The 22,117-nt window shown below is 46.0% G+C and overlaps 1 protein-coding gene across 2 annotated transcripts in view; it reads left to right on the top strand.

Moving 5' to 3' along the window:
* Positions 1–22,117, top strand: part of NIPA1 (NIPA magnesium transporter 1) — a 43,145-nt gene that overhangs the window by 14,750 nt on the left and 6,278 nt on the right. For both annotated transcript variants that reach the window (XM_063597030.1, XM_034951860.3), the window contains exons 2-4: positions 9,077–9,124; positions 10,489–10,579; positions 18,296–18,456. In XM_063597030.1, the coding sequence (XP_063453100.1) occupies position 9,124; positions 10,489–10,579; positions 18,296–18,456 (253 nt within the window). In that variant the 5' untranslated portion in view covers positions 9,077–9,123. The remainder of the gene's footprint in view (positions 1–9,076; positions 9,125–10,488; positions 10,580–18,295; positions 18,457–22,117) is intronic.

The following is a 22,117-nucleotide window of genomic DNA, read 5'->3' on the forward strand; positions in this document are numbered from 1 at the left end:
CGCCACTGCACTCCAGCTTGGGTGACAAGAGTAAAACTCCAGCTCAAGAAAAAAAAAAAAAAAAAAAAAAGAGGCAGTATACACTGAGCCCACCCCATGTGTGCCAGTTTATGTCCTGTGGTTGTGTTCAGTCTGTCGTGAGCTTGTCCCCCTGTTAGATGTTCTTTGCAAACATATTCAGGGCTGCATGAATGTTACCGCTCTACTTTTACAGGGCATGGACATTTCCAGTTCCTTACCAGTGCACATGGCTGAGAGCTCATTATCCTAGATTTTTCTGTTCACATCAGCAGAGCACGCTAGTACAGGTATAATACTTGACATCTACCCATCATGTATCAAGGAGTCGGCCAGCTTGGCTTCTCAGGCCTCAGGGTGCGTGGGGGCAGTGTTGATCCCTGTGGTGGGGGAAAGGATGAGAGAAATTGCCTCTAGTTAAGGCAGAGAGGAAGAGGGTGCTCTGTAGGGGCAGATAACACTTCTAGTGACTTTTGTTTGTTTTTTGAGAGACAGAGTCTTGCTCTGTCACCCAGGCTGGAGTGCAGTGGCATGATCTCGGCTCACTGCAACTTCCACCTCCCGGGGTTCAAGCAGTTCTCCTGCCTCAGCCTCCCGAGTAGCTAGGACTACAGGCACCCACCACAGCGCCCAGCTAATTTTTGTATTTTTAGTAGAGACGGGGTTTCACCATATTGGCCAGGGTGGTCTCGAACTCCTGACCTTGTGATCCATATGCCTTGGCCTCCTAAAGTGTTAGGATTACAGGCGTAAGCCACTGCGCCTGGCTGTGACTTTTTATGTGTTTGTATTCACTGAGGACTGTGTACACTGATGATTCTCAGTAAATATTTGATAGATGGAATAAAGAAATAGAATACAGATACTTCACTGAGCTTCCCTGGAGGGAGGATGGAGAGGAAGAAGCATGTGTTAATATGTGCTGTACTCTTAATTTCCATTTGAAACAGGGAATGACATTTCCCATAGAAACTGCAAGAAACTTTATTACAGTGGTTGTATTAGGGTCAGCATTGTGTGGGCTAACCCAGAAATTTAACTTTTTAAATTAAAAAAATTAAGGGTCGGGCACGGTGGCTCATGCCCGTAATCCCAGCACTTTGGGAGGCCGAGGCAGGCAGATCACGAGGTCAGGAGTTCGAGACCAGCCTGACCAACATGGTGAAGCCCTGTCTCTACTAAAAATACAAAAATTAGCCAGGCGTGGTGGCACATGCCTATAATCACAGCTACTTGGGAGACTAAGGCAGGAAAATCACTTGAACCCGGGAAGTGGAGGTTGTGGTGAGCCGAGATCACGCCACTGCACTTCAGCCTGGGCGACAGAGTGAGACTCTGTCTCAAAAAAAAAAAAAAAAAATTTAAACCACTTTATTGGGGTATGATTTATCAATCATAAAAAGCTGTGCATGTTTAATGTACACACCTCCATGAGTGCACGAATAAGTGTGCTACCTGTGAAATCCTCACCACCAAGAAATTTAACTGTCATTTATCAACTATTTCTTTTTTAAGTATTGGGGTATAATTACATAGAACAAGCTGCACAGATCTTAAAGGTACAGTTTGATGAGTTTTGACAAATGAATATGCCTGTGTAACCAACAGCCCAGTGAAGAAATTGATTGTTGCTGCCACCCTAGAAAGTTCCCTGGTGCCCCATCCCCCATACCAAGGTGCCTACTTTTCTGGTGCCCATCTGCATAGGTTGAATTAATTTTGCCTGTTCCCATGCTTCATATAAGTGGAATTATATAGTATGTATTCTCTTACGTCTGCTTTTTTTGCTGGACATAGTTTGAAGATTCATCGTGATGTGGGTATCAGCAATATGTTCCTTATTATTGCTGAGTAGTGTTGTGTTGTTTGAGTATACCAGTTTACATATCCATTCTCCTGTTGATGAACTTTTTTTTTTTGGGTGGGTGGTGACAGAGACTCTTGCTCTGTCGCCCATGCTGGAGTGCAGTGGTGCGATCTTGGCTCACTGTAACCTCTGCCTACCGGGTTCAAGCGATTCTCCTGCCTCAGCCTCTCCAGTAGCTGGGATTATAGGCAGCCGTCACCATGCCTGGCTAAGTTTTGTATTTTTAGTAGAGATGGGATTTCACTATGTTGGCCAGGCTGGTCTCAAACTCCTGACCGCAGGTGATCCACTCACCTCGGCCTCCCAAAGTGCTGGGATTATAGGCATGAGCCACCACATCTGGCTGGGTTCCCAAAGTGCTGGGATTATAGGCATGAGCCACCACGCCTAGCTGGGTTCTACCGTATTATTGACTGGTAAGAGTGTGTGTGTGTATATGTATGTATGTATTACGTATGTATATATATACTCACATATATATACACATATATTAACCATACAGGTATATATCTGGATACAAGTTTTTGTCAGATACGGGGATTGGAAATATTTTCTCTGTGGCTTGCCTTTTCATTTTCTTAAAAGTGCCTTTTTTTTTTTTTTTTTTTTGAGACGGAGTCTCACTCTGTTGTGTAGGCTGGAGTGCAATGGTGTGATCTTGGCTCACTGCAACCTCTGCCCCCCCTGGTTCAAGTGATTCTCCTGCCTCAGCCTCCTGAGTAGCTGGGATTACAGGCACCTGCTACCGGGCCGGCTAATTTTTTTTTTTTTTTTTTTTTTTTTTTTGAGATGGAGTCTTGCTCTGTCGCCCAGGCTGGAGTGTAGTGGCGTGATCTCGGCTCACTGCAGACTCTGCCTCCCAAGTTCATGCCATTCTCCTGCCTCAGGCTCCCGAGTAGCTGGGACTACAGGCACCCGCCACCACACCTGGCTAATTTTTTGTATTTTTAGTAGAGACGGGGTTTCACTGTGTTAGCCAGGATGATCTCGATCTCCTGACCTTGTGATCTGCCCGCCTCGGCCTCCGAAAGTGCTGGGATTACAGGCGTGAGCCACCGCGCCCGGCCTTGTTTTTGTTTTTTTGAGACAGGGTCTCACTCTGTTGCCCAGGCTGGAATGCAGTGGCATGATCTTGGTTCACTGCAACCTCTGCCTCCCTAGTTCGAGCGATTCTCCTGCGTCAGCGTCCTGAGTAGCTGGGATTACAGGCATGAACCACCACATCCAGCTAATTTTTTAAATTTTTAGTAGAGACGGGGTTTCATCATGTTGGCCAGGCTGGTCTCAAACTCCTGACCCCCGGTGATCCACCCACCTCAGCCTCCCAAAGTGCAGGGATTACAGGTGTGAGCCACCACACCCAGCTGGGCCCGGCTAATTTTTGTATTTTTAGTAGAGAAAGGGTTTCACCATCTTGGCCAGGCTGGTCTTGAACTCCTGACCTCATGATCCACCCGCCCCGGCCTCCTAAAGTGCTGGGATTACAGGCATGAGCCACCATGCCCAGCCTATAGTAAATCTTAAAATTAGTATATGTCATAAAACTTTGTCTTTTTCCATAATTGCCGAACTATTTCTTAGGAAAAATAAGTTCTGCATATCTAATAACCAACAGGCAAAAGAACTTCAAATATTAAGTCCATGAGTTAAGTTGGTGCACAGCAGTGCTCAGTTAATGTCTCAGAAGGCAGTTAATGCCTTCATCTAGCTGTGCTGGTGTCAGGAAAGAATATTTATTTATTCTTAGTCCTTCTTAGAGAACTCTGTAGGACCGGGCGCGGTGGCTCACGCCTGTAATCCCAGCACTTTGGGAGGCCGAGGTGAGCAGATCACCTGAGGTCAGGAGTACAAGACCATCCTGACCAATATGGTGAAACCCTGTCTCTACTAAAAATACAAAAATTAGCTGGGTGTGGTGGCGCAGCCTGTAATGCCAGCTACTCAGGAGGCTGAGGCAGGAGAACTGTTTGAACCCAGGAGTCAGAGGTTGCAGTGAGCAGAGATCACACCAGTGCACTCCAGCCTGGGCAAGAGAGTGAGACTCTGTCTCAAAAAGGAAAAGAAAAAGAAAACTGTAAAAACTATGTTACATCTTTTTTATACATTAATTTACAAAGAACTAGTTATCCACTCTTGCTTGGCTTTTATCAGCAACTTCTGTTGTTGATGTTAGAAGCACACATAAGTGGAAGCAATCTTTTTGTGGAATAATTAGAAGGTAAATACATTGGATGCCCATCTATATTTTTATACTATAAAGCTGTATTTTATTTATTTTTTTTTTACTTATTTATTTATTTATTTTGGGACGGAGTCTCACTCTGTCGCCCAGGCTGGAGTGCAGTGGCACGATCTCGGCTCACTGCAAGCTCCGCCTTCTGGGTTCACACCATTCTCCTGCCTCAGCCTCCCGAGTAGCTGGGACTACAGGCGCCCGCCACCACACCCAGCTAATTTTTTGTATTTTTAGGAGAGACGGGGTTTCACCGTGTTAGCCAGGATGGTCTTGATCTCCTGACCTCGTGATCCGCCCGCCTCGGCCTCCCAAAGTGCCGGGATTACAGGCGTGAGCCACCTCGCCCGGCCTAAAGCTGTATTTTAAGGACATTTCCGACACATTTATAACTAAATGGAAGGTCTAAAGCCACATGCCCCTGGTTGGACAGCATCACTGTCAGTTGATACTGTCATCCTGACAAGGCTCTTTTGTGTTTGCACAAACACTTCTTTGTTTTATAGTTTAGCTGTTATAAACAGCTATGCAACTCTCAGCACCCAGGGTTTCCAATGAGAGGAAAACCAATGGAACTTAGCGATCATGTCCTCTGCAGCCCACACCTAGGAGTGGGGGAGGAGGCGTGAGTGTGGCAAGACAAACGGCATCCTCTGCATCCTTCAGTGCTGCAGCTCCCTATTGTTGCTGAGGCTGGAGGACCTGCAGATTAATAGAGGACCGTCATCAACTGGGAAGAGGAGAAGCTTGGGCATAGATACCTACTGAGAGTGCTGGCTAATGAGCTTTCGGAACAACAGAGCTTAGGGGCAGCAATGCTTAGGGTGAAACTGTGAAGAAACCCAGTTGTTTTAGATATCCTCACAGATATCTGTATGATGGGCCAAGGGCTAATATGGAATGCAGGCTCCTAGGAGCTCCTGGCTAAAGAAGGAGGAGGGAAAATGGAGCAGCCAGCTCAGTGAGGAAGCTGGGCACACAGCCATGCACTTCCTTCAGGGCAGAACAGAGGGGACACTCCTGGACCGAGGCTCTCAGGGACCATGTGCAGGACCTTCACTTTTGTTTATGGGTAGGGGTATGGGACAGGTACCTGGATGGAGAAAAACCTGACTTGCTTAATGTCTGTGGATGCAGAAAAATTTTGCCTAATACTGGTTTAAAAGGTGAGGGTGACCTGAACACCTTTTGATTTGTGCAAATCCAGGCCCTTGATGGAGAGTACAAGTTGCAGGGCCTGAAATGCTTGGAACTGAACTGGACCCTTTGGGAAAAGAACAAAAACCATTTTGTTCACTTTGCCATTCCTGTGTACCTGGTATTCCAGGCTCCTCCTAATTTTGTGATTTTTGACATTTTATAAACTGCCAAAAACATATACTATGTGATGATCAATGTTGGGATAACCATAGCAGTGAAAGGGGGGCGTCTATGGGCCTCATTGCACTGGTCACTGTCATCCTTGGACCAGCTTTCACTGTAGGAGGGTCACACAGTCCAGCTGCTGTAGCAGGAATCCCATGACTTCACAAAACGTCCTGACCAAACCATGTTCATTACAATAAAAGGACAGCTGGATGTGGTGGCCCACGCCTGTAATCCCAGCTACTTGGGAGGCTGAGGCAGGAGACTCACTTGAACCTGGGAGATGGAGGTTGCAGTGAACTGAGAGACCATGCCACTACACCCCAGCCTGGGCAACAGAGTGAGACCCTGTCTCAAAAAGAAAAAAAAAATCTAAAAACCCAATAAAAACGAAATCAAAAGTTGGTTCTTTGAAAAGAACAATGAAATTGACAAACCTTTAGCTAGACTGACCAAGCAAAAAAGAAGAATCAAATTACTAAAATCAGGAATGAAAAAGGAGATATTTTCTGTATGCCCTTAGGATAATTTCCACAGAGTTTAAATTCACTTTTGTGTGTGTGTGTGTGTGTGTATGTGTGTGATGGAGTCTCTCTCTGTCGCCCAGGCTGGAGTGCAGTTGCACAGTCTCGGCTTACGGCAAGCTCTGCCTCCCAGGTTCATGCCATTTTCCTGCCTCAGCCTCCCAAGTAGCTGGGACTACAGGCACCCACCACCATGCCCAGCTAATTTTTTTTGGTATTTTTTTTAGTAGAGACGGGGTTTCACTGTGTTAGCCAGGATGGTCTCGGTCTCCTGACCTTGTGATCCACCAACTTCGGCCTCGCAAAGTGCTGGGATTACAGGCATGAGCCACTGCACCCGGCCCACTTTTTAAAGTACTTTATTTATTAGTTATGGTGGTTTTGTTGGGAAACTGGTCCACAGACTTTTCACACTAGTATTCTGGACCTGATGACCTTTCACTCAAGTATTCGGCATGCATTTTGGGATAGCCACTTTGATTAGCACATTTAGAAATCTAACATTGATTCTGTATTAATAGCTGACTCTCCTACAGTGCCCACCATGGGACATTCTTAAGCTTCGCTAAACTTTCTGCTTCATAGGACACCCTGGGTCCTGTTTGTATTAGATACACTGAGAGGGACACCAGACAGGAGCCCCAGTGGTGCCAGGCTGTCTTCTCCAGTGGAGCCTGGCAGCAGAGGTAGGGCGTGGCTCAGGGCTGGGAGACAGCCACAGCAGGCAGGTGGCACAACTGATGCTGGGGACTTTGACCACTTGGCTAAGCCAGTGTCCATCAGGCTTATCTATAAAGATAACTTTTTCTGTTCGTAATTAATAAGAAAAACCCATGGAGGTGACTCAGTAAATTTTCATTCGCTTGTTTTAGTATCCGCTCAGTAAATTTTCATTCGCTTGTTTTAGTATCCGTTAATGATTCTTGCCTAAATCAGTTTTTACTGTGATGTGATCAAATAGCAATATTCTTTTCTTTTCTTTTTTTTTTTTTTTTTTGAGACAGGGTCTCACTCTATCACCCAGGCTGGAATGAAGTGGCATGATCATGGCTAACTGCAGCCTCATCCTCCTGGGCTCAAGCGATTCTTCTGTCTCAGCCTCCTGAATAGCTGGGACCACAGGCATGCACCACCACACCCAGCTAATTTTAAAATTTTTTGTAGAGATAGAGTCTTGCTATGTTGCCCAGGCTGACCTTGAACTCCTAGGCTCAAGTGATCATCCTGCCTCAGCCTTCCAAAATGCTGGCATTACAGGTGTGAGCCGCCGGGCCCAGCCCCCATTTCATTTTGTAAGTACTTTTTGTAATACTTGTAGCTCTGCTGCTCCATTAAGCAGGCTAGCAGGCTATGTGTCTTATACCAAATTGTGGTTTTACTACTGAGAATAAAAACAACTAGAATTAGTTACTGTGGCTGGGCACAGTGATTCACTCCTGTAATCACAGCACTTTGGGAGGCTGAGGTGGGTGGATCACTTGAAGCCAGGAATTGAAGACCAGCCTGGCCAATATAGCAAAACCCCCTCTCTACTAAAAATACAAAAATGAGCCGCATGTGGTGGTGCACGCCTGTAATCCCAGCTACTTGGGAGGCTGAAGCATGAGAATCGCTTGAACCCAGGAGGCAGAGGTTGTAGTGAGCCAAGATCGTGCCACTGCACTCCAGCCTCAGCGACAGAGTGAGACTCCATCTCAAAAAAAGGAAAAGGAAAAAAGAATTCATTACTGTAATCTGCGGTTAACAACAAAAGATCTCCTCAAAAAATGCTTAGCAGGCCAGGCGTGCTGCACACCTGTAATCCAGCAGTTTGGGAGTCTGAGGCAGGTGGATCACCTGAGGTCAGGAGTTCGAGACCAGCCTGACCAATTTGGTGAAACCCCGTCTCTACTAAAAATTCAAAAATTAGCCAGGCGTGGTGGCATGCTCCTGTAGTCTCAGCTACTCGGGAGGCTGAGACAGGAGAATTGTTTGAACCCGGAAAGTGGAGGTTTCAGTGAGTCAACATCGCGCCAGTGCATTCCAGCCTGGGTGACAGAGTGAGACTCTGTCTCAAAAAAAAAAAAAAAAAAAAGGCCAGGCGCGGTGGCTCACACCTGTAATCCCAGCACTTTGGGAGGCCGAGGTGGGCGGATCACCTGAGATCGGGAGTTCGAGACCAGCCTGACCAACGTGGAGAAACCTCGTCTCTACTAAAAAAAAATACAAAATTAGCCGGGCATGGTGGCACATGCCTGTAATCCCAGCTACTAGGGAGGGTGAGGCAGGAGAATCGCTTGAACCTGGGAGGAGGCGGAGGTTGCGGTGAGCCGACATCGCGCCATTGCACTCCAGCCTGGGCAACAAGAGTGAAACTCTGCCTCAAAAAAAAAAGTGCTTAGGAGCGTTTTGCCATATCTGAAGGACAAACCTGTCTCAAAGGTTGGGAGACCTCTCACCATACACACCTGTCAAGAGGCAGGGGGAGGGAGGAAGGTGCTGGGGCTCCGCCTGCCCTGCGTGGGATGGGTGGGGTAACCTGAGAGGATGCCGGCAAGTCTCAGGTCAAATGTCAGAGCATCAGGTGAGTGTAAGGATGTGGTGCCCGCATGGCTGAAAGAAGAGTCGTATCAGAAGAGTTATAAATAATGAAAATTGAGTGACTTGTTTAAGCAGGAAGTCAAACCCTATGATAATAAAATTCTTATATAAATGGACTACAGTAAATGCATGAGAGAGTTGGACTTTAAAGACTCAAACCCTTTTGAGATAAAAATAAAACTCCATCAAAGGAATATCTGTCTTTGTGGTAGCTTGTTGGGTGAAAGAAAACTGATGTATAAAGATTTCATTTCCTTATTTGGGTCAGCCTGTGTTGGTTGCAAAAAATATCTTGACTTTGCCACTTTCGGTGGTCTCTAATGCTGCCATTTACAGATGAAAGATTCTCTTTAGGGTGAATAAACAGTATGACATTCATTCTTTTCAATTTTAGTTTTCATGTCAAAAGTTTCTCGCTTGTAAACCTCTTCCTGATATACGTAGCTGGTAAACCCACTTTCCTGACATTTTTTATCTCATTTTTTATAGGTACTTCCTATTTAACAGACATTGTGTGGTGGGCTGGCACAATCGCAAGTAAGTAGCCTGTGTGGCGAAGTCTGGTCTTTTCCTTTCTTAGAATCCATCACTGGTCTGGGCAGGGCTGGAGCGGCTGGGCTAGGGTGGCTCTGTTCTTTGGAAGAGGGTGTCGCGTGGCCTCTCCCCAGGCCCTAAGCGTGCCTTTCAGTTCAGATGTCCCTGCCTCCCCAGGGCACTCTCCCTGCTCCCCTTCCTCCCAGGATGAGAGTGCAGAAGGACAAGTTAGGAGCTGGTGGAGGCCCCTGCTGCCCATGATTAGCCGTGAATTCAGTCCAGGCCGATCTGTCCTGGGCCCGAAGAAATTAAAACAGCTCCTGCTTACTCATGTAGTCGGGCTGTTGGCATTTGGTGAAATTCCATGTTAGGCTGCCTTGTTTTTCTCAGCACAGTTGGTTTAACAGAGAGTTTCATGAGTCAAAGATCAGGTCATGTGCTATAATGTAAAGATAAATAATATTATTAGAGTTCAGAACTCTAAATGTATTATAAAGGACAATTGTCTTTGAAATTCAGAAATATTATGTTTGGCCAGGCATGGTGGCTCACGCCTGTAATCCCAGCACTTTGGGAGGCTGAGACAGGTGGATTGTTTGAGCCCAGGAGTTCAAGACCAGCCTGGGAAACATGGCAAAAACCTGTCTGTACAAAAACAAAAATTACCTGGGCATGGTGGGATGCACCTGTTTTCAAAGCTATTTGGAGGCTGAGGTGGGAGGATTGCTTGAGCCTGGGAGGTGGAGGCTGCAGTGAGCCAAGATCACGCCAGTGCACTCCAGCCTGGGTGACAGAGTGAGACTCTGTCTCAAAAGAAAAAAAAGAAACATCATGTACTTTGTCACATTTGTCTTTTAATGCGACATTACGTGGCAATACCAATTCTGTTCCTTGAAGAGCTCCTCTTTAAGCTCCACCTGGGTGATGTCCCTGCTGCAGTCTTGTGCGGCAGTACTGTATCCTCTTGCTATGCCAGTGGCCTGTCACCGTGGCCAGCTGCCTATGCCACAGTAGGTCCCAGGCCACTAGAGGGTGCACAGGAAGTTCTGCCTGATTTGTGTGAAAACAAGGATGTGTTAAGAGAGCGGAGATATGCCCAGTGCTGCGCCCATTTCAGTCACTGCTGGTTAGGTTCGGCATTTCCATGGAGGGCTGAACCTACTCACCTGACTGATGGGACCAGTGAAGGTGTGGTTCCTGACCCCTGACCCCTTAAATGTGCAGATGTGACACCCCAGATGTGATTCTTCACAAGTAATGCGAATGAAGTAGCCCTTTCAGGGCAGAGCCTAGCGTAATTCAACTCTGATCAGTGCTGGAAGAGAGCTCTGTAATTGCAAGTAGTATCCTTGTGATTTTCTTGACAGTGGCTGTTGGCCAGATTGGAAACTTCCTGGCTTACACGGCGGTCCCCACGGTCCTGGTAACTCCCCTGGGCGCCCTTGGAGTACCGTTCGGGTGAGAGCCAAGATTGTGTTTGGTATTTAATGTGTAGTGTAGATATAACAACTTTTCATTTTAAATGTTTCTGTTAAAGTAATAAGAGCAAAGTTGTAATAGAAGATAGATCTTCAGGCCGGGCACAGTGGCTCACGCCTGTAATCCCAGCACTTTGGGAGGCCAAGGAGGGTGAATTATTTGAGGTCAGGAGTTCAAGACCAGCCTGGCCAACATGGTGAAACCCTGTCTCTACTAACAATACGAAAAATTAGCCAGGCATGGTGGCGACCACCTGTAGTCCTAGCTACTCGGGAGGGTGAGACACAAGAATTGCTTGAACCTGGGGGGCGGAGGTTGCAGTGAGTTGAGATGGCACCACAGCACTCCAGCCTGGGAGACAGAGCGAGACTCTGCCTTAAAAAAAAAAAGAAGATAGATCTTCAGTACTCTACTCTATATCGTTTAATTTTATCCCTTCAAATGTAGTTCTGGGTAGTATTAACCCTTTTCTTAGATATTTAGTGTATTTGAAACTCTAACTCATTTTTCCTGCTTATCAGTGAATCTGATGCTCTCATTCTCCTGGTCATTGTCCTGGAGTACATCTTAGAGACTAGAGAGTCTTCTGACACCTTGGCAAGTTATTCTGAGAACTCATTAAGCAAAATGACTCAGTTGGTGTTTTATTGGGGTGCTTAGCATTCCTTGCTGGATGCCGGACAGTCCCCACCTCAGCCCAGGAAATTACAGAGGTTGGGTTGAATAATACATGGCATCAATGGATGTGAAATAGGATTTATGACTGACGCAGTCAACAGCACACGGATTTTCTTAGGAGAAGGTCCTGGGTTTGGTTCTGAGTGAGACGAGTGAGGGGGACCTTTGGCTTTTTATTGTAGTTAGGTGGTGGGGTGGGCTGGGGGGCGGTTTGCATGCTTAGGCCGGGCTGGCATGAAGTGAAGTTTTTGCCCATGCCAAGGGACCGAGGACTCTGGGAACTGAGGACTCCAGGGACCCAGTGTGTGTGCAGGCTTCTTTTTAAATTTTAATTTCATTTTTTATTATTAATTTTTTTAATTTTATTTCTCCATTTTAAATCATCTTTTTAATTGATACACATGAGTAGGCTTCCTATCAGGTTGCCCAGTTGTGGGGCAAAGAGGAAAGGGGGGGAATGGGAACTTGAGGGCTGCAAGCCATCAAACATTGCAGCTGGACTCTCTATTTACTTACTGCGAAAATGATTTATGAGATACTTATTAAATAACATATATCCTCGTGTGAACCTATTTATATTCTGTCTTTGAAGAAATCATTAGAAATAAAAATAGGGTAGAAGAGAAATAAAATCCAAGTTTCTAACTCATGGATACATTGGTTTTCTGCTGTATTCCAGACAGATGCCCAAATCCTTGCAGAGAAGTGTGTCCATGATGGATGTATTGAAGTTTACACCTTAGAGTCACGTAGGCATTAAGGTTCTGTGACCTAAATACCATGTTTTTCACATGCGACGCCTTGAGAATGTGTGTGTGGCACATTTCTCTCGTGAACACATACACTGCTATCATGTGTGGCTTGGCGTCCCTTTGTGTTTCAGGTGGCTCTGAGGCGCTGGGAGGGCAAGAGTGTTCTCACTTTGGGAAACACTCCTCCAGCTTCTGTGACCCGTCCCCCTGAAAGATAATCAGGCAGATAAACAACCTGACCTGGTGATCTTGGCACATGGCACATTGAATGCACATAATACTAAAATGTTTTGCTCAGTTAATTTCCTTAGAACTGTTCTCATGCACTTTGATGATTAAGTCACTTCACCAGAAATGTTCACTGCTCCACATCTGCAGGTGTTATTCACTGTAGGAACCATGTCAGATGGTGTTCTGGATAAAAAGCCTGTCTTCAACTTGGAATCCCAGTAAGACCTTTTCTTTTAAACAGAATAAAACTAAAATTAATTTGGAAAAAAACAATCAAAGATGATTATCAAAGTGTGCATATATGTATGTATATATGGGTTTTTTTGGGGTTTTTTTTTTTTTTGAGATGGAGTCTCGCTCTGTCGCCCAGGCTGGAGTGCAGTGGCACGATCTCGGCTCACTGCAAGCTCTACCTGCTGGGTTCATGCCCGGCTAAATTTTTTTGTATTTTTAGTAGAGACGGGGTTTGACCGTGTTGGCCGGGATGGTCTTGATCTCCTGACCTCGTGATCCGCCCGCCGTCCTCCCAGAGTGCTGGGATTACAGGCCTGAGCCACCACGCCTGGCCACTATGTATGTATATATGTATATTTTAAAAGCAGTTCTGTTCTTGATAATGGGATGGGGTTGCTGGAATTACATAGAAACAGAAATGAAAAGAATGTGGCACTGGAAAAATAAGTCTGTGTAGCAGTGAATAGAATAGAGAGCCCCCAAATAGGTTCACTTCTTTCTGTAATAGTGTAATGTATGATAAAGTAATCATCTGAACATGCTGTGTTTAGAAAGAGGTTTAAAAAACTTTTGGGAAATATTTTCAAATTACAGAAAGGAAACAGGATTAAGTATAACCAAAGTAATGTCCATCTCCCCTTACCCAGACACACCTGCTGCTAACATCTACCCACTTGCCTCATCATACACTTTCTCCGTATCTGGGTATCTCAGTCTCAGCACTGTTGATGCTTGAAGCCAGATAACTCTTTGTTGAGGGAGCCATTCTGTGCATTGTGAGGTGTTTAGCAGCATCCTGGCCTTCACCTCCCAGATGCCAGTAGCACTCAACCTCCCCAAAATGTCTCCAGACATTGGCAGATGACCTGCGGGGCAAACCACCGCTGGTCAAGAAGCACTGTTCTATATGAATGTGATGTGATTTTTTTTTCCTGTTTTTTAAAAAAAAATCCATTTTAGCATAAGTTATGATTCTTTACCCCGAACACATCAATTAGTATTTTCTAAGACTAGAGATATTCAGATTCTCTCCAAGTAACCACAGTACAGTGATCAATTTCGATAAATTTAACCTTGTTATGATACATGTATCAAATCAACCTCCATATTCCAATTCTGACAATTGACCTGTTATGCCATTATTTGATGTCATTATCTTTTATACCATTATTTTTCTTCTAGTACAAGATCTAGGCCAGGTGCAGTGTGATTCATGCTTGTAATCCCAGCACTTTGGGAGGCCAAGGCAGGTGGATCATTTGAACCCAGGGAGACCAGCCTGGCCAGCATGGCAAAACCCTGTCTCTACTAAAAATACAAAAATTATCCAGGTATGGTGGCACACACCTGTAATCCCAGCTACTTGGGTGGCTGAGACACAAGAATTGCTTGAAGCTGAGAGGCAGAGATTGCAGTGAATTGACATCGAACCACTGCTCCAGCCTGGGTGACAGAGCAAAACTCTGTCCCTCCCCCGCCCCCAAAAAAAACAAAGATAAAGAAAAGATAAAGCTCATTAAAAAAACAATTATGAACTAATTCTCTTATGAATATAGATGGAGAAATTTTGAACAAAATACTAACCAGTTGGATCCAGCAATATATAAAAAGGATTATACAAGTGGGATTTATCCCAGGAATGCAAAGTAGATTTAGCATTGAAAATAAATTAGTGTAATATACCACAGCAATAGAATAATCACCATGTGATCATCTCAAAAGACACACAAAAATTATGTGGTACAATTCAATACTCTTGCATGACGAAAACTCTCAATATGCTAGGCATAGAAAATAACTCCCTAAACTGACAAAGGGCCTCTGTGAAAGTACCCCAGCTAACATCATACTTAATGGCACAAGAGTTGATGTTTTCCCCTTAAGATCAGGAAGAAAACAAGCTGCCTACTTTCACCTCATCTATTCATCATTGTACTGGATGTTATAGCCACAGCAATTAGGTAAGCAAACAAATTAAAAGACATCCATATTGGAAAGGAAAGGAAGAATTTAATTGCCTTTATTGGCAGAAGACCTGATTTTTTTTTTTTTTTTTTTTTTTGAGACAGAGTCTCACTCTGTCGCCAGGCTAGAGTTCAGTTGTGTGATCTTGGCTCACTGCAACCTCCACCTCCCGGGTTCAAGTGATTCTCCTTCCTCAGCCTCCCGAGTAGCTGGGACTACAGGCGCGCACCACCATGCCCAGCTAATTTTTGTATTTTTAGAGACGGGGTTTCACCATGTTAGCCAGGATGGTCTTGATCTCCTGACCTTGTGGTCTGCCTGCCTCGGCCTCCCAAAGTGCTGGGATTACAGGTGTGAGCCACTGCACCCAGCCTTTTTTTTTTTTTTTTTTTTTCTTTCAGATGGAGTCTCACTCTGTCACCCAGGCTGGAGTGCAGTGGTGTGCTGTCGGCTCACTGCAACCTCTGCCTCCTGGGTTCAAGTGATTCTCCTGCCTCAGCCTCCCGAGGAGCTTGGATTACAGGTGCCCACCACCACGCCCAGCTAATTTTTGTATTTTTAGTAGAGATGGGGTTTTGCCATGTTGGCTAGGCTAGTCTTGAACTCCTGACTTTAGGTGATCCACCCACTTTGGCCTCCCAAAGTGCTGGGATTACAGGCATGAGCCACCACACCCAGCAGAGGACCTGATCTTATACAGAGAGTCCTAAAGAATCACTAAGAAATTATTAGAACTAATAAGTTTAGCAAGGTCGATGGACACAAGATCAGTATATAAAAATTACATCTGAGGCCGGGCGCAGTGGCTCACTCCTGTAATCCCAGCACTCTGGGAGGCCGAGACGGGAAGATCACCTGAGGTCAGGAGTTCGAGACCAGCCTGGCCAACATGGTAAAACCCCATCTCTACAAAAATACAAACAAAATCAACCAGGCGTGGTGGCACATGCCTGTAGTCCCAGCTACTCAGGAGGCTGAGGCAGGAGAATCGCTTAAACCCGGGAGGTAGAGGTTACAGTGAGCCGAGATTGTGCCACTGCACTCCAGCCCGGGCAACAGAGTGAGACTCTGTCTCAAAAAAAAAAAAAAAAAAAAAAAAATTACATCTGCCAGGCGCGGTGGCTCAGGCCTGTAATCCCAGCACTTTGGGAGGCTGAGGTGGGTGGATCACCTGAGGTAAGGAGTTCGAGATCAGCCTGACCAACGTGGTGAAACCCCGTCTCTCATAAAAATACAAAATTAGCCAAGCATGGTGGCGCATGCCTGTAATCCCAGCCACTCGGGAGGCTGAGGCAGGAGAATCGCTTGAACCCAGGAGGCAGAGATTGCAGTGAGCCGAGATCGGGCCATTGCACTCCAGCCTGGGCAACAAAAGCGAAACTCTGTCTCAAAAAAAAAAAAAAAATTACGGCCGGGCACAGTAGCTGATGCCTGTAATCCCAGCACTTTGGGAGGCCCAGGCGGGTGGATCACGAGGTCAGGAGATCGAGACCATCCTGGCTAACACGGTGAAACCCCATCTCTACTAAAAGAAATACAAAAAATTAGCCGGACGTAGTGGCAGGCACCTGTAGTCCCAGCTACTCGGGAGGCTGAGGCAGGAGAATGGCGTGAACCCGGGAGGCAGAGCTTGCAGTGAGCCGAGATCGTGCCACTGTACTTCAGCCTGAGTGACAGAGAGAGACTCTCTCAAAGAAAAAAAAAAAAATGCATCTATATACAGTAGCAGTGAGCAAACCAAAAATGAAATTAAGAAAGCAATTTCATATACAGTAGCACCAAAATGAATGAAATACTTAAGAAGAAATTTAACTGGCCAGGCACAGTGGCTTATGCCTTCAGTTCTCACACTTTGGGAGGCCCAGGCAGGTGGATCACGAAGGCCACAAACAACAGAAGGAAAATAGATAAATTCGATGTCATCAAAATTAAAAACCTTTCTGCTTAAAAGGATACCATCAATGAATTGAAAACTTGTGGGAGAAAAAATTTCAAATTATATGTCTGATAAGGGACGTGTAGTTAGAATACATAAAAACTCTTGCCGGACGTGGTGGCTCACGCCTGTAATCCCAGCACTTTGGGAGGCGAGGCGGGTGAATCACTTGAGGTCAGGAGTTTGAGACCAGCCTGGCCAACATGGTGAAACCCCGTCCTTACTAAAAATACAAAAATCCCCCAGGGCGTGGTGGCGGGCATCTGTAAACCCAGCTACTCGGGAGGCTGAGGCAGGAGAATTGCTTGAACCCGGGAGGCAGAGGTTGCAGTGAGTCGAGATTGCGCCACTGCACTCCAGCCTGGGTCACAGAGTGAGACTCTGTCTCAATAATGAATGAATGAATGAAAATGGCACTGTCCTCTGGTATTCCACAATGGAATAAGAGATGATTTGGCCTCGTGGCTCATACTGTCCACTTTCGTGCATGGCAACCCTTTCCCATCTTGGCATAGTCCACCCGTTGTCCAAGGCCAGTTCCAGGCCCGCTTTTTGCCCTGTGAGCCCCCTGGATTTCTGGTTTCTCCTTTTCCAGGCAGCTACTCGGTGGAGCTTCTCTATTTAACATCTAGTTGTGTATTCATGTCTTTTGTTGTTTCTTTCAGTGATGTTGCTTATTTCCCCAATGACACTGTTGGGAGCTTCTTAAGAACAGGCTATCTAGGGACAAGGATGTGAAGTGGTACAAGGGAAAAGTAGGCCGTTTAGGACCTGTGGGTGTGTCATGACCATGCTTGTATCTCTTGTTAGCTTTGTGGCCTTAGGTTCAATGCTGACCCTTTCTGAGGCTCAAGTTTCCTTATCTTTAAAATAGGTATTAAAGGAAGTAATCCGGTCCATACCTGAGCCTGGTATGCCCTCCTCACGGACGTTCCTGTTTTCTGATCGTCTTCAGCACAGACATGAGTAGAGTGAGAATGACCAGTCCTGTGACTTACTGAGGGCAAGGTGTTCCAATTCAGATTGTATACTGATAATTACACAGGGAAATAAGAGAAGAAACAAGTTAGAAGCCTGGAGATTATAGATGTTTTTGAAGAATACATTTTTTTGCATTAATAATGTGACCACTTTTTAAAAGTTTTCAGTATTAGAGGAAATAACCACCCCATACTACTTCTACTACTGCAATTACTATTAGCATTTTTATTTTTTCTTTTGTTTGTGCATTTTTCACTTAATTTATTTTGTTTTTATCATGCATTACTTATAATTATTTTGACAGTTTTTGTACCCTACTTTTCCATGTAGCATAGATATTAGTATTTTCGATTGGTTCCTTTTATAAGTAAGGAAGCATTACTTTTATTTTTGGTCAGTCATAAAACTTTTTATACTCTGGTGTATTTTATATGTGCTGACATAGTAATATAGTGGTGTAAGTTAATGTGTATCATTAACTACGTAGTGGTTATACATGGAATTGGTGTGAAAATCCTGGCCAGGCATGGTGGCTCACACCTATAATTCCAGCACTTTGGGAGGCCAAGGCAAGAGGATCGTTTGAGCCCAGGAGTTTGAGACTTGCCTGGGCAATCTAGTGAGACCCAGTCTCTACACAAAATTTTTAAAAATTAGCTGGGTGTGGTGGCATGCACCTGTAGTCCCAGCTACTCCAGTGGCTGAGGTAGGAGGATCACTTGAGCCCAGGAGTTCAAGCTTGTGGTGAGCTGTGATTGCACCACTGCACTCCAGCCTGGGCAACAGAGTGGGAGGTGGTCTCTTAAAGGGAAAAAAAGAAGAAAAAGAAAATGGTTTTCCTAGATAAAATATCTGCTGTTAGAAGAAAGGTCAGGTAGTTTGGTTTAAACTTTAATGATTTCTCTTTTTTCAATAAAGGTCCATTTTAGCTTCCTATCTCCTGAAGGAAAAGCTCAACATCTTGGGCAAGTTGGGGTGCCTGCTAAGCTGTGCAGGCTCCGTCGTGCTGATTATCCACTCCCCAAAGTCTGAGAGTGTGACGACTCAGGCTGAGCTGGAGGAGAAGCTGACCAATCCAGGTAATTCCTTTCTAGCAGCACTGCCAAGAAAGTTTGCAGTAGGAGTCCCAACTTTTTTAACCACGTCTTCAAATTGGACGCTTCCTGGCAGGGCAGAGGAACCATGTGTCCACCCTGATCTGTTACTGTAGATCTGTGTTCTCTGGGAACGTGCATCAGTGGGCTGTGCTCGCAGGCTAGCCCTCTGCCCTCACCCTCCCGCCTGATCCTCAGGCCCTGCGGGGAGCCTCCGTGGCCTGGTATTCCTTCGGGTTCTCTTCTGGGGCCTTGTGCATGGGCGCCTTCCCTTCCCACAGTGGCTCCCCTTGGGCCACCCTCCCAAGTCTGACTGCCACCCGCCCCTCCCCACATACCTTTCCTGGTGTACCCTGCCCACTCTATCTCCACCTCAGCACTTCACTCCCTCCAGCGTGAAGCTCTGTGAGAACAAAGACCTGGCATCTCTTAAGTTTAGATTCCTCATATAGCCCTGTTTATATATCTTTTGACATAATTTCTTTTCTTTTTTTTTTTTTGGAGACAGTCTCGCTCTGTCACCCAGCCTGGAGTGCAGTGGCGTGATCTCAGCTCACTGCGAGCTCCGCCATTCTTCTGCCTCAGCCTCCTGAGTAGCCGGGGACTACAGGCGCCTGCCACCATGCCCGGCTAATTTTTTTTGTATTTTTAGTAGAGACGGGATTTCATCATGTTAGCCAGGATGGTCTTGATCTCCTGACCTCGAGATCCGCCCACCTCGCCCTTCCAAAGTGCTGGGATTACAGGCGTGAGCCACCATGCCCGTCCTTTTTTTATTTTGATAAAGGCATTAAAAACTACTATCTACAGGATTACAACAGACTTAAAGTATAGATTTCACTTTAAGTAGACCACCCTGTGTTGCTTACCAACAAGTTTAGGCAGGTTCCAGCACAAAACTGCCTCTACATCAGTTTGCTGGTTTACATGTCCACACTCGCTGGTTTGCATGTCCATACTCGCTGGTTTGCATGTCCACACTCCCTGGTTTTCATATCCACACTCGCTGGTTTTCTTGTCCACACTCGGTGGTTTGCATGTCCACACTCGCTGGTTTTCTTGTCCACACTGGCTGGTTTGCATGTCCACACTCGCTGGTTTTCTTGTCCACACTGGCTGGTTTGCATGTCCACACTCGCTGGTTTTCTTGTCCACACTTGCTGGTTTGCATGTCCACACCCTGGTTTGCATGTCCACACCCTGGTTTGCATGTCCACACTCGCTGCTTTGCATGTCCACACTTGCTGCTTTGCATGTCCACACTCGCTGCTTTGCATGTTCACACCCTGGTTTGCATGTCCACTCCTAGTTTGCATGTCCACACTCGCTGGTTTTCTTGTCCACACTCACTGGTTTTCTTGTCCACACTCGCTGGTCTGCATGTCCACACTCGTTGGTTTTCATGGCCACACTCACTGGTTTGCATGTCCACACTCGCTGGTTTGCATGTCCACACCCTGGTTTGCATGTCCACACTCGCTGGTTTTCTTGTCCACACTCACTGGTTTTCATGTCCACACTCGCTGGTTTTCATGTCCACACTCGCTGCTTTGCATGTTCACACCCTGGTTTGCATGTCCATACCTAGTTTGCATGTCCACACTCACTGGTTTGCATGTCCACACTCGCTGGTTTGCATGTCCACACTCGCTGGTTTTCTTGTCCACACTCGCTGCTTTTCATGTTAACACCTAGTTTGCATGTCCACACTCACTGGTTTGCATGTCCACACTCGCTGGTTTGCATGTCCACACTCGCTGGTTTTCTTGTCCACACTCGCTGGTTTGCATGTTAATACCTAGTTTGCATGTCCACACTCACTGGTTTTCTCATCCACACTCACTGGTTTGCATGTCCACACCCTGGTTTCCATGTTCACACCCTGGTTTGCATGTCCACACCCTGGTTTGCATGTCCACACTTGCTGGTTTGCATAGCCAGCAGTTCCCAGCCCTCTCAGGTCCATTTGTGATGTTGGAATGGATTTCATGGAAAACACAACCTCCTTATACACACAAGTTCAAACCATCAATTTAATGCCCTAACTGTAATGTAAAGGAGAAATACCAGGACAATACTTTAAAACAAAACATCCATTTCAATATGTAAATGCTCAGGTCCCACTATAAGAGAAGACCTATTGAAGCTGGCCGACCCCACACCTTGTGAGGAGTGGTTGAGAATCTGGTAGCTGCAGATATAGACTGACGTGGGGGTGTAATGTTATTGACTTGGACACTTGAGGTCTTGCCATCAACAAAATGATCCTCAGATGGAGCATAACTCTTAATGAAGTTTTGATCAAAGAATAATCCTCCCTCAATTTACATGGAAGTGACATGTCTGAAAAATTCAGCGTATATTAAATCCATGCAAAAATTACTTTGTTTCATACATAAAATAGTTTCTAGGCTCTGATTATTATAGGCATATTTTTCAGTTACAAGTCTAAGGAGACATTCAGCAGTTGTGGCGAGAATGGGATGATTTTTGATGGGGGTGGGGGTTGCTGTCTGCACATGCCTCTGCCCACTGGATGCAGCCCCCAATCATTGCAAAACCCACAAACACCCCCACAGCTTAAAGGCCTGCCTCCTGTCCCCTGCCTTACCCCTGCCCCCTGGATTCCCAGGTGCTTTTTTGAAACCTCGGAGCATCTCCATTCACTTGTATTGTTAAGAGAATGGTTCTAGGCCGGGCACAGTGGCTCACGCCTGTAATCCCAACACTTCGGGAGGCCGAGGACGGCGGATCACCTAAGGTCAGGAGTTCAAGACCAGCCTGGCCAACATGGCGAAACCCCGTCTCTACTAAAAATATAATAGCCAGGCATGGTGGCGGGTGCTTATGTATTCCCAGCTACTCAGGAGGCTGAAGCAGGAGAATCGCTTGAACCTGGGAGGTGGAGGTTGCAGTGAGCAGAGATCGCGCTATTGCAATCCAGCCTGGGCAACAAAGAGCAAAACTCCATCTCAAAAAAACAAAACAAACAACAAGAAAAAAAGAGAACGGTTCCGATAGAGGACCATGTAAACATTTAGGAGCTGTAAATGGTTTTTTTTTTTTTTTTTTTTTTTGAGACGGACTTGCTCTGTCGCCCAGGCTGGAGTGCAGTGGTGTGATCTCGGCTCACTCCAACCTCCGCCTCCCGGGTTCAAGCAATTCTCCTGCCTCAGCCTCCTGAGTAGCTGGGATTACTGGTGCATGCCACCACGCCCGGCTAATTTTTTGTATTTTTAGTGGAGAACAGGGTTTCACCGAGTTAGCCAGGATGGTCTCGATCTCCTGATCGGCCCACCTCGGCCTCCCAAAGTGCTGGGATTACAGGTGTGAGCCATTGTGCCCTTCTGTAAATGTTTTGTTTTTTTTTTTTGAGATGGAGTCTTGCTCTGTCACCCAGGCTGGAGTACAGTGGTGCGATCTCGGCTCACTGCAACCTCCACCCCCTAGGTTCAAGTGATTCTCCTGCCTCAGCCTCCCGAGTAGCTGGGATTACAGGCGCGCTGTAATTTTTGTACTTTTAGTAGAGACGGGGTTTCACCATCTTGGCCAGGCTGGTCTTGAACTCCTGACCTCATGATCCACCCGCCTTGGCCCCCCAAAGTGCTGGGATTACAGGCATGAGCCACCGTGTCTGGCTAACCCG

Source organism: Pan paniscus, chromosome 16, assembly GCF_029289425.2.
Source record: "Pan paniscus chromosome 16, NHGRI_mPanPan1-v2.0_pri, whole genome shotgun sequence".
Taxonomy (NCBI): Eukaryota; Metazoa; Chordata; class Mammalia; order Primates; family Hominidae; genus Pan; species Pan paniscus.